Here is a 16,532-nt window from a genome sequence, read left to right as displayed (position 1 = left end):
TTGGGTGAGGAATATATATATATATATATCTTTATCCTTAAAGCTAAAATATTTTTTAGTGTCTTGGCCTTATTGTGGGGTTCGTGTGGAGACAGGGGGTAACAGAGAAATATCTCAGGACTCATTAGTTTCTATGCTTTGATGGGTGCCTGATTACACAGTGCATCATTCAGAAATCACCCTGAAGCATGATTCTTAATTCATAGCTTCTTTGTCTTACTAGATAAATAATCTCTGAGTGAGTTGAATGGATTTCAACGTGAATTAGGCAGCCATGTAATACAAACCAAGAAGTCCAAGAGAAAGATGGCATCAGTGCTGTGGTCACATATTACTGTCCATTCATACTTAAGGGGGGTATTAGAGACAAGGGCAGAAATATGGGTAAAATGGGTTATCCATTCATCATTACGACCAAATATAAAATGGCTTGCTAAATAGACAATGTAGAAATCTACATCAATCTAAAACTGTCTAAGTAAGCAGACTGGCTTTTATATTACTACTATTTGCCTTAGACACACAAACCTAAAGTGGGCAATTGGGAGAAGGTAAACAGCACACAATGGAAATTAATCCTAGACAAACTGCTTTCTTTCCCACCATCCAGGAAAGCTTTTCGCAAGCTGGCTTCAGCATCTGTATCCATAGATCAGCCTGCTATGAGCTTAGAAAGATGAAGGAGAAAGGCAAAGATCTCCTCCAAATGTCAAGCATTTAGAATTGCTTGCTATGTTTTATTGATTGAAAACAGCAATTCTTCATATTCCCTTGAAATAAGGTACAGTCTGCCTTAACTGTGTGTTTAGACTTTCAGTGGAGAAAAGAATCACCACACACTATATGACAGCTTTAAAACCACATGATACCATCAACGTTTATAAAGACTATAGAATTTTTTAAAAATTCTTTGGTATATCAGGTAGTTTTTTTGGTTCAGAAATAGTACATGAGCGAAATATTGACATTGTCAGTCACAAGATGCCATTAACGAAGCGTGCAGAGGTTAAACTGTATCAGGAACTGACCCTCTGTTCGCTGCAATGAGCACAGGAATGCTGATAGAGATCCCTGTTGCTACTGCTGTGCTGTAATTTGGAAATGCGGAGTCAGAAGGCATTCTCGCACTTCTTTCTTCCTATATGCAGTTCTAGTCCAGTTTTCCCCAAAAGTGCATTTCTAACTGAAGCAGATCCAAAGGAAATGCTAGGTCGGAGAAATGTCCTCAGAAGTTCCTTCCTAGTCTTGGGCAATTCCAAACTAAAACCCTGAGCAGAACTGGGAAAGGGACAGTCCAATTACAGGTGGGGAGGTCTGCTGGTGTCTGCACTGGAATCTTCCTGGGTTGAGGCAGAACTGACCTGCTTTCTAAACTAAAAATATAGCCATGGTCTTCAATTCTTTGACTCCCTACTGGTTTAATTTCATATTTCCCAAGTTCGTGAACTAACGCGCAGCTACCAGAATGCAGGCAACAGAATAGAGGAAATTTACTCCTGATGGTATTTTTTTTTTTACTATCAGAAATCTGGGACAAAGCCCAGGGGTATTGGGGGCATGACAGTGGCAAAGAAAAGCTCTACTTATTCAGTTTGAATATTATCATGATCCTGTATTGCATTAATAAGAATGGCATTAGAGCCCTAGCCAGTTTGTCTCAGTAGATAGAGCATCAACCTTCAGACCAAAGGGTCAGGGTTCGATTCCTGTCATATCTTGGTTGCAGGCTCCTCCCCGCCCGGGGCCCTGGTCAGGGCTCATGCAGGAGACAACCAATCGATGTGTTTCTCTCATATTCATGTCACTCCCTGTCTTTCCCTCTCTCTTCCACTCTCCCTAGAAATCAATGGGAAAATATCCTCGGGTAAGGATTAACAACAACAAAAGAAATGGCATTAGAAGTTTCTTAGACAATACCAATAATAGTAAATGCACAAGAAAATGCAAAATACTCAAAAAGTCTATGCTATTATTGCAATAATAATACTTACCTTCAGTATAAGATAAAGAAGAATTCAAGGCAAAATGTTCTAAAGTGGAGAGGGAAGGTTACCTGATATTTATAAAAGGAGTACATTCACAACAAAGATAGAACAGACATGAATTTTTGACCTCTGATGACATTACATTGAAATCTAAAACCATTGAAACCTATTAGAAATAAATATATAAACTGAGAAAACACAAATGTAATGAAATTCTAAGTTCTCATTATTTGACACGATAGTTAAAAATAAGGAAATGGGACCCTATAAAATATTCTTGGTTTAATAGCTATGGTTTGAACTTTGTAACTTTAAAAAAAGAGAGAGAATGTGGATTCTTTTCAAAAGCCCATAAAATATTTACAAAATCTGATAAGAAGTTCACTAATTTGAAAACAGTAAGATTTATAAGTTAGTATAAGAAATCATTAAATTATTAAGCTATACAATGCTCTGTAAATGCAAAATGTTATACAAAATGTTAGTAGAGAATGGGAAATGGAGAATGACTGTTTAATGGGTATGGGATTTCCTTCTGGGGAGATAAAAATATTCTGGACAAGATAGTGGTGATGGTTGCACAACATTGTGAATATGCTAATTGAAACTGAATCATACCCTTTAAAGTGGTTAAAATAGTAAAATTGTAATGTGAATTTTGTCACAATAAAAATAAATAAAATAAAGGCGTCAAGTCAATGCTTTTTTATACACTGTTATGAAGAAACTGCTGAATTATTATTCAAAACATGACTTTGATAATAGGGCAGGTAGATAATGATAACAAATGGGAACACTCTACATAGTAATTGATACACTGACCACAAGTCTCAATAAAACCTGAAGAAGATGGCAGTTGTAGATAAAGTTAAAGATAGCTCAATAAGATGTAATACAGGGTCCAGAAAGATCCAAACACATTTAAGAATTTCAGATATAATAAAGGTAGACATTTAAAACAGTTGCAGAAAGATCATTCAATGACTAATTTTGAGACAACTAGTTACCCATTCAAAAGAAAATTCATATTGTTAACTTGCAAACTAAACCAAAATAAACTATAAATGTATTAACACCATGAACACAAAAAATGAAAGGGCAAAAGTGCTATAAGATAAAAAAAGATGAATACTGATATCACCTTAGCCTGAGAAAAGTATCTCTTAACATGAAACAGAAAGCAGTAACCACAAAAGAAATTGTTGGTTAAATTCACTACTTTTATAAATTAAAATACTAAATGAAAAGGCTAACCTTGAGCCTAGGGAAACAATTGCTTTTATATTTGAAGTAAAGGCTTGATGCACAAAATCCACGCACTCGGCGGGGGGAAGGGGAGATCCCTCATCCCAGCCTGCACTCTTTTGTAGTCCAGGACCCCTCGGGGGAACACAGCTCAGCCAGAAGCCAGGCTCACTGTGAAGTCTGGAGCTCTTGCAGTCCGGGACCCCTCACTCCTTACCACCCACCCGCCTGCAGCAGAGGAGGGAGAGGCTCCCGCCACTGCCACTGCGCTCTCCAGCTGTGAGCCCGGCTTCTGGCTGAGTGGCACGCCCCCTGTGGGAGCACACTGACCACCAAGGGGCAGCTCCTGCGTTGAGCATCTGCCCTCTAGTGGTCAGTGCGCATCATAATGACCGGTCATTCTGCTGTTCAGTCTATTTGCATATTAGGGTTTTATTATATAGGATATTATCTGTTCTTTGTTACCCAGGCAGTACTTGAAAATCATTTATAAATTCCCACATTTTCACAGAAGAAGATAATACCCAGTAATATAAGAATAGAAAGTTTAACTCCTCTATTAATCAAAGAAATTAAACTAAGAATTTTTCCTTCTTGAATGAGGAAAAGGATGCACCCAGAATGCTAATAGTGGTTATCTGTTGCTAGTGTGCTTTGAAAACTTTTTTAAATTTTAATTTATAGTTTACTGTATTTTATTTTTACTATAAGATGTTATAAAGAAAACATTGTGTTGTTAAAAGTAGTTTGAGGAAATATAATACACAGAATTTAATATTCCTCAATAAAGAGAATAGGTCTATGGAAAAAAAAAAGGGAGGTCTAATCTTTCCAATGGGTTTCCTAAAACATGCAAGTGCCTCTCTCCCCGCTTCCACCTTTATGCGTCCAGCTTTCTGCTGCCTGCATAGCCTGCTCCCTGCTTCTCTCCCCTCTCCTGCACTGTCTCACTATCATTCATGTGGTTTTTATTTTCCTTGCTTTCTGGTCTTCTGCCGCCATGAATATAAATGCAAGAAGCAAAATAAGGGAATATCTAATCAAGGTAATAACCATAATAACTACTGTTGCTGCTGCTGCTGCAGCAACACTATTATTTAAGATTTATCGATGTACCTTTGGGCCCAAAGATTCCTCCACTGTTACTAAAGCAATTAACCCTCCGCCTTGCTCCCAGGCAAGGACAGAAAAATACAATCGTTATTGTTTTTCTATATTAAAAGTGGAAAGAAAGAAAAAGAAGGATATGTGTAAGAATTGGTGGTTGGAGCAAAGAGTTCAAAGATCGTGGGTAAAATAAAGGAGCTAGAAAGTATTATTATTAGAATTTGCCTCGGGATTATTTTCCCAGGTCAGGTTTCTGTCTCTCTGATTTAGTTTCACCTGGAGAGACACCCAGCTTTTTGTCAGCAAAGGTCTGCTGAAAGAATAAATCAAAATAACAAGTAAATGAAAGCATACACAATTTTTAAAATTTTATTCATTGATACAGTATTATTAATGTTCACAACGATTTTCTTCCTTATATTCAGCCCTCTCTAACACTTTCTTAACCTAAATTCTTAGAAAGAGTTGGCGATTTTTGTAATGTTCCATTTCACCATGTATTTCTCTTCTAATCTGGAATCATTTTAGTTATCAAAAGGCTGTATAAAATACTAATTTGAATTATTAATTTTTCATGATATGATTTAATGAAGCTCATGTTTCATTTTATTAGAAAGTTCTCCTAGTCTTTAATATTAACTTATTACAACCTACTGTATTCTAATCTTGTTCAAGCCTGTCTCAAATACTAAAGAGTTTCTTATTCATTGATTTTTATATCTCTAGGAAACGTATACAACATCTCTTTTCTTTTTGGTTTTTACAATTTACATTATTTAACTTAGGATCAAATTTATTTCCAGTAATTTTTCCTTCTAAATGATGTACTATAGAATGTTTTCCCTTCTATAAGTAATCAAAAATAATCTCATCCCTATGCATTCACAACAGAATACCTGCTATTCTAACAGAAAATATAATTGAACATCTTCATATTTCAATTTCCTACACATGTCCTCTCTTTTCATTTTCTAGAAGTACTGCTATTTAAAGCCCTAGGTATTGTGAACAGTTAAATCACAGAGATGGTTATTCTAGTATCTAGAACACTGCCTAGCACATGGTAGGTCCTCAATAAATATTTGTCAAATAAATAAACATATAATTACTTGTGGATCACCAAATTGGATGTGAAAGCTCCCTACTAGAGCACCCATTATTAATTTAATAACTAATTTAAAAGTGCTTTTGATTATCTTGTTGACAAAATTATTGGCTGGCAGCATCAACATTTAATAGTCACAGCAATAATAATGATATATATATATATATATATATATATATATATATATATGCCTAAGCAACCGTCCAACCATTCGACTGGTAGCTATGACATGCAACAACCACCAATGGGGCAGACACTCAACCCAGGAGCTGCCGAGCTGAGGTGACTTGGCAGCAGCGGTTCTCAGGTGATGCACCCGGAACCAGAGAAGAGGAAGCCCGATTCCAGGGTGTGTCACCTGAGAACCGCCCTCTCACAATCTGGGACCCCTCAGGGGATGTCAGAGAACCGGTTTAGGCAGGCCCTGCAGGCCAGGCCAAGAGACCCTACTGGTGCACCAATCCATTCACTGGGCCTCTAGTAATAGTATAATAACTGAATCATATGGTACTTTCTAGATCAGACACTATTCAAATTATATATATTAACTCATTTAGTCCTCACAACAACCCAGTGAGGCAGGTACTATTACTTTACCTATTTTACAAATGAGGAGACTGAGGCACAGAGTGGTTACAGTCAGGTAGCCAGGAAGTGGAAGAAATAGGACTTGAACCCAAACTCTTTTTTAAAAAAAATGTTTTTACTGATTTCAGAGAGAGGAAGGGAGAGGGAGGGACAGAAACATTGATGAGAGAGAAACAGTGATTGGCTGCCTCCTGCATACCCCCTACTGGGGATCAGGCCTGCAACCCAGACATGTGCCCTGACAGGGAATCGGACCCTCTGGGGCATGGGATGATGCTCAATCAACTGAGCCACACTGGCTGGAAGAACCCAAACTCTTAACTACTACATTATATTGCCTCTCCATGAGCTAATATCATAACTCTTAGAATGGGTATGTTTTTTACTCCAAAGAAATTATAAGTTCTTTGAAGAAAGAACCTTATATTTAAATCCCTACAAATATGACTCCAAGAGTAGTGCCTTATACATAAGTCTCAATATTTTTTTGCTCATTTTAACTGGATTCCAATAATGAATAAATTAATACCTTATAAGTTAATAAAATCATAAATTGTTAGTATATTTAAATTTGAATAACATGTGAAAGATGAGTGGATGACATTTTCACTTCTGGTGAGATAGTGAAGTAACTACAAGTGAAAATGTCCAGAAAGTTTTTTGAAGCTATGGGCTCCCTCTGTTCCTTTCCACTGCAACCAACCCTTCCTAATAGAGGAGAAAATGGAAAATATCTAAATTAACACAGATAACTATTTCTAATTGAGATGGTGGGTGGCAACAATAGCAATAGACTTTTTGAGGATTTTTGAATTTTGTTGAGCATTTCTTTGTGCCAATGGCTGTGTTATGAGATTTTAGGAAGGTCAAATTATTATTTTTTTCATTTAGTACTTTAAAGTACTATCCTTATAATAAGTTCACAGATATACAAAATTGCCTGAGAGTGACTCCAGGTCACAGCGAAGAGGTGATGGAGCTGGGACCCTGTCCTTTGTCTGCCCTTGGGTAACTGTAGTATTCTAAAGGGAAGGCTCAATTGGGGACCATACACAAAAAGCTAAAATAAATTCTCTTACATAACCTGACTTTCTCTGTCTCCTTCACCATCATACCACAGCCACACTACAGTCTGAATTGTTTTTGGGAATTCAATAGCAGGAGAAGTGAGAAGAGCCACCTCCCTCTCCGCATAAAGCCACAATTGTATCCACTTCTCTGTGGCAGCATCCTTATTCCCAGGACAGAGGACAGACGGAATGACAAATTTACATAAATTTTTAAAGGTAATATTTGCACACAGAACAGATAGATTTCTCCTATTAGATAAAAGTCCCCTCTAAATATAGATAAATGGCACTGATATACCAGGTAAAATTGGGTGTGATTATAAATGCCTTGCAAAGCAAACATAAATGGAATGCATTTTATATACCTCCTGTAAGGATAAGACTAAGCAAATAAAGTTAAAACCGGTAATGCAAATAAATTTTAGGCATATCAATATCTTGAATTGTTCTTCAAATGTTTGGGAGCCTAATAAAAACCCTGAAACTCATTTAGCGACAAGATTTTTATACCCAGGAGGGTATAAATTTGATCCACATGTTTCTGGTTTATTTACACTTGAATCATTCAAGTAATGTTTTGTAAGTGCTGTCTCAATGTCTACAATCACTTTGGGCATTTTTATAAGTCTTTCTCTGTAAAAACAGGAAGTCATGCTTTTCCAAGAGTAAATGAATTTAAATACCAAAATATTCTAGACCACCGTGCATATCAGGAGCAACAGATTTTGGGGTAAATTCTCAACCTAGGACTGTCTTGTTTTAATAGATTGGCCTTTGCTGAGCCACTCTTACACCATACACCTCCATGAAGAGGAATAATATACTCAAATGAGTTTAATTCCTAAAGCCCATCCATACCTCAATATATTTATCAAGTCACACTGTAAACCTATGTGCAATAAAGTCTATACTTCATATTTAGATTCTGTGTGAACAATGGACTTCTAGGAGATTTTCCTGAGCAAGACTCTGCAGGAAATAGACTCTGAAACAGAGATCTCATGTAGAAAGTTCTCTGGGGAGTGTGAGGCAGTCGGGTGGGGGGGTGGGGGGCGGGCAGGATTTGGCAGAGAGAAAAGCAAAACTGCAATGCAGGTGCAAGAAAGGCCCCAGCAAGCTCTGAAGCATGGAGGACCCTTCTGAAATGTCCCAAACGAGGCAAGGGGGTACGTTCTCTGTATCCGCATATCCACCTGTTACTGCACACAGAGTGACCAAAGAGAAGGGAGCACACCAATGGGGAAGGCAGCTCCCCTTGGCGGAGGGTACTTTGTCCAAGAGCAAGACTCACCCAAAAGGGTATCTGGGTGGGGCACCACCGTGTCCACTCAATAGGTCTGTTGGGGTTTTCTGAGCATTAATCCTCTGTGAATATAAAACCTACCATTAGCAATACCAAAAGAGCCATAGGTTCACTGAGTCAGCTGGTCAAGAATTGAGGTAACCTGTTTTATAGAAAACAATCAACACTTTCTATAGAGATTGTATTTATGACAATAAACGAGCAATATTTGTAGATCTTTACTCAAAGAAATTTTCTCCTTTTGTCTCCTGACAGGATCCCCTCAAAGATAAAACACCAATAAAAAAATAAATACGTTTGTGAGGAGAAATGTGTGCATGTACAGAGAAAAGCAGTGCTAAAGATGATGAGACAAAAATAACTTAGAATAAGTCATATAACCTAGTCTAATACTTCTCATTCGATACTGCATTCCTAGTTTATTCACTCAACAAACATTGGGTGTTGTTGTTTTATTCTTGTTTTATTTTAAATATATTTTATTGATTTTTTACAGAGAGGAAGGGAGAGGGTTAGAGAGTTAGAAACTTCGATGAGAGAGAAACATCAATCAGCTGCCTCCTGCACAGTCCCTACTAGGGATGTGCCCGCAACCAAGGTACATGCCCTTGCCCGGAATCAAACCTGGGACCCTTCAGTCCACAGGCCAACGCTCTATCCACTGAGCCAAACCAGTCAGAGCAACAAACATTGGTTTATGGCCTACTGCTTGTAGAAACCAATACAAACCACTAATGCGGAACCTAGCCACCAAGGACCGAGACTAACAGCGGGAATTCACATGTAAACAAATACTTGTAATCTATATATATAAAAGCCTAATATCCTAAGTGTCCAACCATTCGACCATTCAACTGGTCGCTATGATGTGCACTGACCATCAGGGGCAGATGCTCCAACCAGTAGGTTAGCTTGCTGCTGGGATCCAGCTGATCAGGACTGGGCGAGACAGGCCGGACACACCTTGGAGCCCTCCCTTGGTCCCTCCCAGGCTGGCCAACCTCCCACGGTCCCTCCCCAGTCTCTAAAATAGTTCTTCTAATTAATTTTCCTTTCAGTGTGCACAAATCCATGCACTGGGCCTCTAGTATTATCATGATAGAATATGATCATATTTAATCCATGAAATTCCTCTGGGTGCTGGCAAAATTCCTAGATTCTAGCACCAAATTCAAACAGTTGAATGTTCAGGATTCTCCAGAACTCAATTTCCAGCTAATACTCCTGGGGACCTTGGAACCCATTTGCCTGTCTCTGACCTTTCCAGTGTGAATTCCAACTGGAAGTAGGAGAAGTGTCCCTGAGGCTGACCAACTAAGTCCTGACCTCATCGGCGAGTGGCTCCCAAGTGGAGATGAGTACTGTCAAGGGCTGAGTGAGCCCTCCTTTACACGAAATTCATGTAACAAATCCTCACTGACCCCAACAATGTGCCAAGCATTGGTTCAGGAACTGAGGATATAGCAATAAACAAGGTCCCTCCCCTCAAGGAGCTTCCAACCCTATAGGCAGAAGTCAAAGAAAGGTAGCCTATGTTATCAGAAACTGCTAATAAGTGCTATGAGAGATATAAAGCAGAGGGAGGGAAGAAAGGAGAGAAGGTACACTTTAAGATAGCCTAGATAGAGCAGATGGCATTTAAGAGAGGAGTAAGGAAGAGGACACCAAAGCTCAGGGACAGGAATGTGCTCCCAAATAGCCGAGAGCTAGTTCTCTGCCAGTGACTGTCATTGACCTCATGCCACTTACTCCATGCCCCACCCAAACACAAAAGCAGCCTGAATTCCCATCATGTAAACTATGCTAATATAGTTCTAAAATAGACTTTTTCTTCTTGATAAGAATTTTGAGTTCTAAGGGTCTGGGTTGTTTAAGGATTTTCTAGAATAGAACCCAAATGCCATCATCAGTCCTTTATCCAGACAACATCATGGCTGCTTCCAAATTCTAAGCATGGGAGCACATGCCACTTCCAAAGGAAACCCACTGAAACAAGGTGTGACAGTACTGCCTCTAAAATCAGCAGCAGCCGAACAATAAATCAAAAAGACATACTTTCCAAGTTCTGACATAAAAGTACGAAAGAATCCATTTTGTTTTTAACTTCAGAATGAAATCCATTAGCAGTCCTTTCTTTGAGGACATTTAGATCCAATGGAGGGCTGATTGGTCAATTAATTTTTTTAACTGGGTAAATCATTTGCAAGTGTACATGTTATGTATGTGCATGTGTATACATTGTCACATTGCCTTTATACTTAAATATGCACATCAATTCATCATCTCTTTTGATGTAGTGGCAAATGCACGGACACTGCACAGATTTCCATGACACAGTTCTTAAATACGAAAATGAGGACCCGCCTTTCAAAGAAAACAATCTTCACTCTGAGTCAAGATGATGTTGCTTGGCTCCATCATTTGCCATTATCCCTCTCAGACCTAGTCATTATGTTGCCAATTACCTTTAGTAATTCAGTCAAAGTTCAATTAACTGCCCAAGTCTTTGATTTATATTGACAAACATCTAAGTGACCAAATGTTTAACTAAATTGGCTAGAAATACTAACATAAACTCTTGGAAAAATCATATTCGAACTCTACATATGCAGGAAACATATTTCTTAGGTAAACTCACCTACATAAGAAACCATTTGGTTCTTCATATACTTTATACTTCTTTTCCCGATTCAAAATGATCCTCTATCCCAGAACAGAAAGTAAAAGAAGTTTAATAGTGTCAGAAGTCTATAGTTGCTAACTTAGGGAACAGATGAAAAACTACCATTTGGTTTCAGTATTTGCTTTATTAACTGCTACCTACAAAACTCAGAATCCACATTCTGGTCAATCATTTGCAATCTCTTGACATTCGTACTACTTAGGTTACAGTCAGCCAGTCAACAAGTATTTATTGCTCTACCAAACTGGTGAAATAAACATAGCAATAATAATAAATTCCTTTTAGAGTTATATATTTTAGAAATAAAACTTTTAAAAGAATCATTACCTGTATAAAAACAGAAACAAAGAATATTAAGGAAATGTTACTTGATAGCAGTAGTAAATGTCTTTTTCCCCTCACTTAAGAAACATTGAAAAAATGTCTCCAAGAGTTATAATAAATAAGGGAAAATGATTCACCTAGTATGCACACAACACAATTTTATCGTTACCATTTGACTCTGAAAGATTTTTGTATTAACATATTACTAAATGGAATTATCAGCTAATAAATGCTTATTGTGCTTTCCTGTATTTTTCAGTTGGGATTATAATTAAGATAACTGATATGTGTTAACCATGTTTAAAATTATAAAACCCAGATATTATAAAAATTAAAAATTCATTAACAATGTATATTTTAAACTAATATTATGATTGTACTACTGATCTCAATCCTGACAACACACACACACACATATTTTTTCCCTTTGGAAAAGTGACACATTAAATTAAAAAGAAAAACACCACAGGGCATTTTTAGGGCACATAACGGTGGAAATATGTCAATATATATTTTTTAAAAGCTACACGATACAAAATATTAACAGAAAACCCTAATGTAAACTAGAGACTTTAATCAATAACAATGTATTCAGTACTGACTAATCAATTGTAACAAATGTATGTCACCAATGCAAGATGTTAATAATAAGGATGACTGGGGGTTAGAAGGTAAATGTGAACTCTTTCCACTTATTTTACAGTAAACCTAAAACTAATCAAGAAAAATAAAGCTTATTAAAAACACACACAGAGAAAAAATTCAAACAAACATCATGACCATCTTGCCTTTGTATTGGTTAAACTCAGTCATCAAAATTAATAAAGTATCCCCTTTGTCATCAACTACAAATTCAAATCATTTTAAAAATCATGCCACTATTGATACGTTTTGATGCAATAAGTCCTATTAAACACAGATTCTATCATATAATTTGCTCCTCTTGGTATGTGTACTTGTACCTTCAGTCCAGTTTCCAGCTTGAAAGTGACAGTGAACAGAGGTGGAAGAGTGTGTAGAGATATTCATTCAAATTACAAATCCCACAATTCCTACTTATCCATTAAGACAGAAGGCAGTGGTGTAAATTAGAGCACTGGCCTAGAAGGTATCATTAAAGTACATGTATGGGAATCTGGTTTCAGAGGTGTTTGTAAAACTTAAGAAGCTTTTAAAATACAGGGTGGAGAATGATGGCTCAGTCATTAACAACTATGCAACTCCTCCTAGGCATTTAAGGAAAAAGAAAAAAGAGAGAGAACTGTTTCAACTGGGAGATATTCATGTTGGGTGTTATTTTGGCATTCCCAAGCCTGAGTTTTTGTTAGAGTTCGATTTAGAGCTGTCTGAATGGCCTTAACCTAATGCCCAAAGCACTTACATCCAAAACCACTAAATGTATAAGCCCTTTAGCCTGAATTTGCCAGGAAGACCCAAATCTGCACAAGAGAAACGAGGAATGCAAAGAATGCTTGAAATACAATATCAATCCATCAAGCAGTATCTGTGGTATACCTACTAGGCATCTAACACAGAAATAATTTTCATAATACAAAGCATTTTAGAAGTATTGATACCTTGGTGTCATAGGTGTGTCAATAATTCATAGTTAAATACAATGTTGACCTCAGAAAATGTTTCATGAAAATTGTTTCCACTAGGAAATATATTCAAAATACGAGTTAAATAGTAATATCCATTTTAATAGTGAAGGAAACCAAGAATTCAGGAAAAGACATGAGAAAAGAATATAAATTCAAACTATCCATGGCAAAAATGAAATTTGCTACCTTCCATAGTCTTACAATAGTTAATATATCACTCCACTTTATCAAAATCAGAGCCAGAACTAAGCATAATTTTAAAGGTGACTCAGAACGAACAAAAACTAAAATATCAATGATTACCTCAGGTGTCCATATTATCTGTCTCTCTCTGAGTTCACTATTTCACTTCTTAAGGTTTTCTCCAGAACTAGGACCTTACTTTAAAAAAAAAAAAAAAGTCTTTAAATATTTTCAACTACGTCTTTTCTCACCTTCTTGGTATTCCCTTCCCAACCCCCAAATCAATTTCAGTTCTACTCAAACTCACTTTTTATTTTGAAAAGCACACTGTATTTCAAAATTAAGGGGGAAAAAGCATTATTCTAAGGAAATTTCCTTGGTCAAATAGCATAAGTTAAGCTCTTCAGGAATGAACACTGCAGTGATTCCAAGGGTTGACAGAACTGTTCTCTGCTGCTAAGATTCAAGTAACTATACCATGACCATGAGCACAGATCAGATCCCTGCTTGGGTTCCCTTAAGGCCTCCGAAATTGACAACAAGCAGGCCTCAAAATTTTGACTTACCACTGACAGACCCAGCTTAGCCTCACCTTGGCTGGTTTCCTAGGACAGATTCAGGAACATCATAAAAAAAATACTATTCAACAGGCTAAATTCAAATTATGAGAAAATAATATGAATAGAAATAAAAGATATTCAAAAAGTTGAAATCCTTCTGTAAAATAAATTAGGTGTCACAGGATCTGTCTGTGTCAGCAGCTCTCGAAAACTTTTCTGTGCATCAGGGATTGTTTATTAAACAACACTGGCAACAGTTCTTGGACAATGGACCTGCTGGAGCCTTAGGAAAAATTGCATGAGTAACAAACACCTTCATACTACCATGCAAGGTATGACCATGCCCCTTTGTGTTATGTCTACCTTTTTCTTATCCTTTGCCTCACCTCTACCTGTATATCACCTGTATCACTGTCTCTGAATACCAGCCTATTTCCCCACCGGTACAGAAAAATGGATGTAAACAATCTTTTCTGCCATCAGTAGCTATGTACAGGTGGATTTTTTTCTTTCATGGCATATAACTCTTCCTCTCCTAAAAGAAAATGTTGAAGGACATTAAGGTCGCACTTATCAAACATATTTATGTTTTCTTCTACTTGCAAAATAATATAAATGACTTATATGTGTTGGCCACTCCTTAATCTTAGCCTTCATTTCTAAAAACATCAAGCTGTTAAACACAGCGTTTGGCTAATTTTTTTTTAAAAGAATGAATGGTAAGGGGGAAATCCCTAGCTCTCCTGCCAATCATATCTCTCCCTGCACTACTGGCTTTGTGAACTAGTGATTCCTTCACCTGATCTATGTATATAGTTCACCTGAACTATCCAACTCTCTCAAGTCATCACCACTATTGGCAAGCTGAGAGCTGGTCATTGCGTGTTTAGAAGAACCCAGTAGCTAATATGCCTTTTCTATAAATTAAAAGTCTGTGTGATTTTCCACCAAGACTTACTAGAGCCCACTCCAATATTGTATTTTATAGTTGGTCATTTTTTTCACATTTTAGAAACTAATCATATTCAGTACATTAAAACTGCGTTACTTCTGTTCAAATGACTTTATACTGCCCTGCAAGTATACAGTTAGAATTACTTAGCAAGACATTGCTTTCAACTCAGGGCTTGTGGGGAGCTGACCACGTGTTTCATAAACAGCTCCATTCACAGCCAGCGCCGAGTGCTGACATATGTTTTAAGTAGGCACAAACCCCAGCATTTAAAAGACTGAATAGCGCTACCCACCAAGACTAATAATTTTGCAAAAGACAGCAAATCTTGTTTTGAACATGGAAAAACAGAAGAAAGCAAAACTTGTCAAAAGGTTCAGCTTAGGCTCTTACCAGAAACGGGCTCCAGCAAATGCAGGAGACACACATGATGGCCAGGAGCTGGATGATCATTTCGAAATGATGAGACCTGCCTTGTCTGTGCTGCTGACTTTTAAATTTCACTCTTAAAAGTGTAATTCCTGTGATGGCATTGCACAAGAATGAAACCCCAAGGGCTAAGAGCCCCAGAAAAGAAAAAAGGAGAAGATAAAACCTATCTTCCCAGTCTTGGACATGTTCTGTTTTGTAGAAACACCAGGTCCTCGATGCTTGAATTTGATAGTCTCGATGCCCAAGGATCGGCAGCAAAGCTATGAAAACAGCAAACAAGCACACCCCGCTCAGCATCACTTTCACGTGCTTGGATGTAATTTTTGTGGAATGAAATATTGGTTTGGTGACTCCGATACATCGCTCAATGGCCATCACACTGCCCAGAAAAAGTGGGCACAGGCCAGAAAATACCATGGAGATACCAAAAATACTGCACAGGATGTTTGATTGGTCAAAGCGGATCCAGTCTTTATCCGAAGCATAAACAAATACTGCTATCGTTCCGTTGACGAGGTGGCCAAAGAAGTCTGTGATCACCAGGCCACTAGCCAAGAGCAGAAAGGATGCCTTGGACTTCTGTCTAAACCTCTGATAGGCCTTCATGAGTATAGCAATGGCAAGGCTGTTGGATAAGATCCCCACCGTCATAAAGATTATTGAAAAAAAGACAGAAAGCCGGTTTTCTGTCTGGCAAGTTGTATTTGAAAGGAGCCCAGCTGCAGGAGACACTGGCTGTTTGGAATTGTTCATGGACATTGTTGTGGAGATAAACGCGGGCTGCTCAAGTCATCTCCCTCTGAGAAGAGTGCAGGCTTGTAGTCCCGGCATCTGTAGCATAAAGACAGAGGAATGATCGCCCTGCAGAACTGCTCCTCCGACATTTAAGTCCGGAGGGCCCAAACCTTGGGGTAGGAATCAGATGCATCTGACCTATCATAAGCGAGGTTGCGTCATCCTGAAGGCCTGGGGTCCCACGTTTTCATTTTTAAGGAAAAGAAGCTGCCTAAAGTGAGCTCCCTTGACTAACCTCTTTATGGGTTTGCAAAGTCACTAACAAGATGAGGTTTAAACCCAATCAAGTGGTAAAAGGCCCAAGAGTCTATGTAAATAGCTAGATGACCTTTTAAAGTTTCTGCTTTTTTGCCTTTGTCCCCAAACTGCAGATTATTCCTTAGATAAACTACCTGTTTGTCAGGTAGACAAAACAAGCTCCTCCAAACCTTGGGAGGAGGCAGCAAGGTCACTGGTGTCACATGGGGCTTTCCTCAGTAAGTTCTAAAACTATTCGATTGAGATCAAATAACAGCTCACCACACGCATCAGCGACCCAAGGAAGGCAGAGCAGTGAGTCTCTAGGAAGGCTTTCTGGTCCAGCTGCCACCTGTGCA

The 16,532-nt window shown here is 37.9% G+C and overlaps 1 protein-coding gene across 1 annotated transcript in view; it reads right to left on the bottom strand.

Moving 5' to 3' along the window:
• The window catches only part of PTGFR (prostaglandin F receptor), a 35,398-nt gene extending 19,497 nt beyond the window's left edge, over positions 1 to 15,901 (bottom strand). The window contains exon 1 of the mRNA XM_070403388.1: positions 15,103 to 15,901. Within this exon, the coding sequence (XP_070259489.1) occupies positions 15,103 to 15,900 (798 nt within the window). The 5' untranslated portion in view covers position 15,901. The remainder of the gene's footprint in view (positions 1 to 15,102) is intronic.
• Positions 15,902 to 16,532: the final 631 nt, after the last annotated feature.

Source organism: Myotis yumanensis, unplaced genomic scaffold (assembly GCF_028538775.1).
Source record: "Myotis yumanensis isolate MYYU_CA2020_CCGP unplaced genomic scaffold, mMyoYum1.0.hap1 SCAF_2, whole genome shotgun sequence".
Lineage (NCBI taxonomy): Eukaryota > Metazoa > Chordata > Mammalia > Chiroptera > Vespertilionidae > Myotis > Myotis yumanensis.
This window is presented reverse-complemented; position numbering and strand designations above follow the sequence as displayed.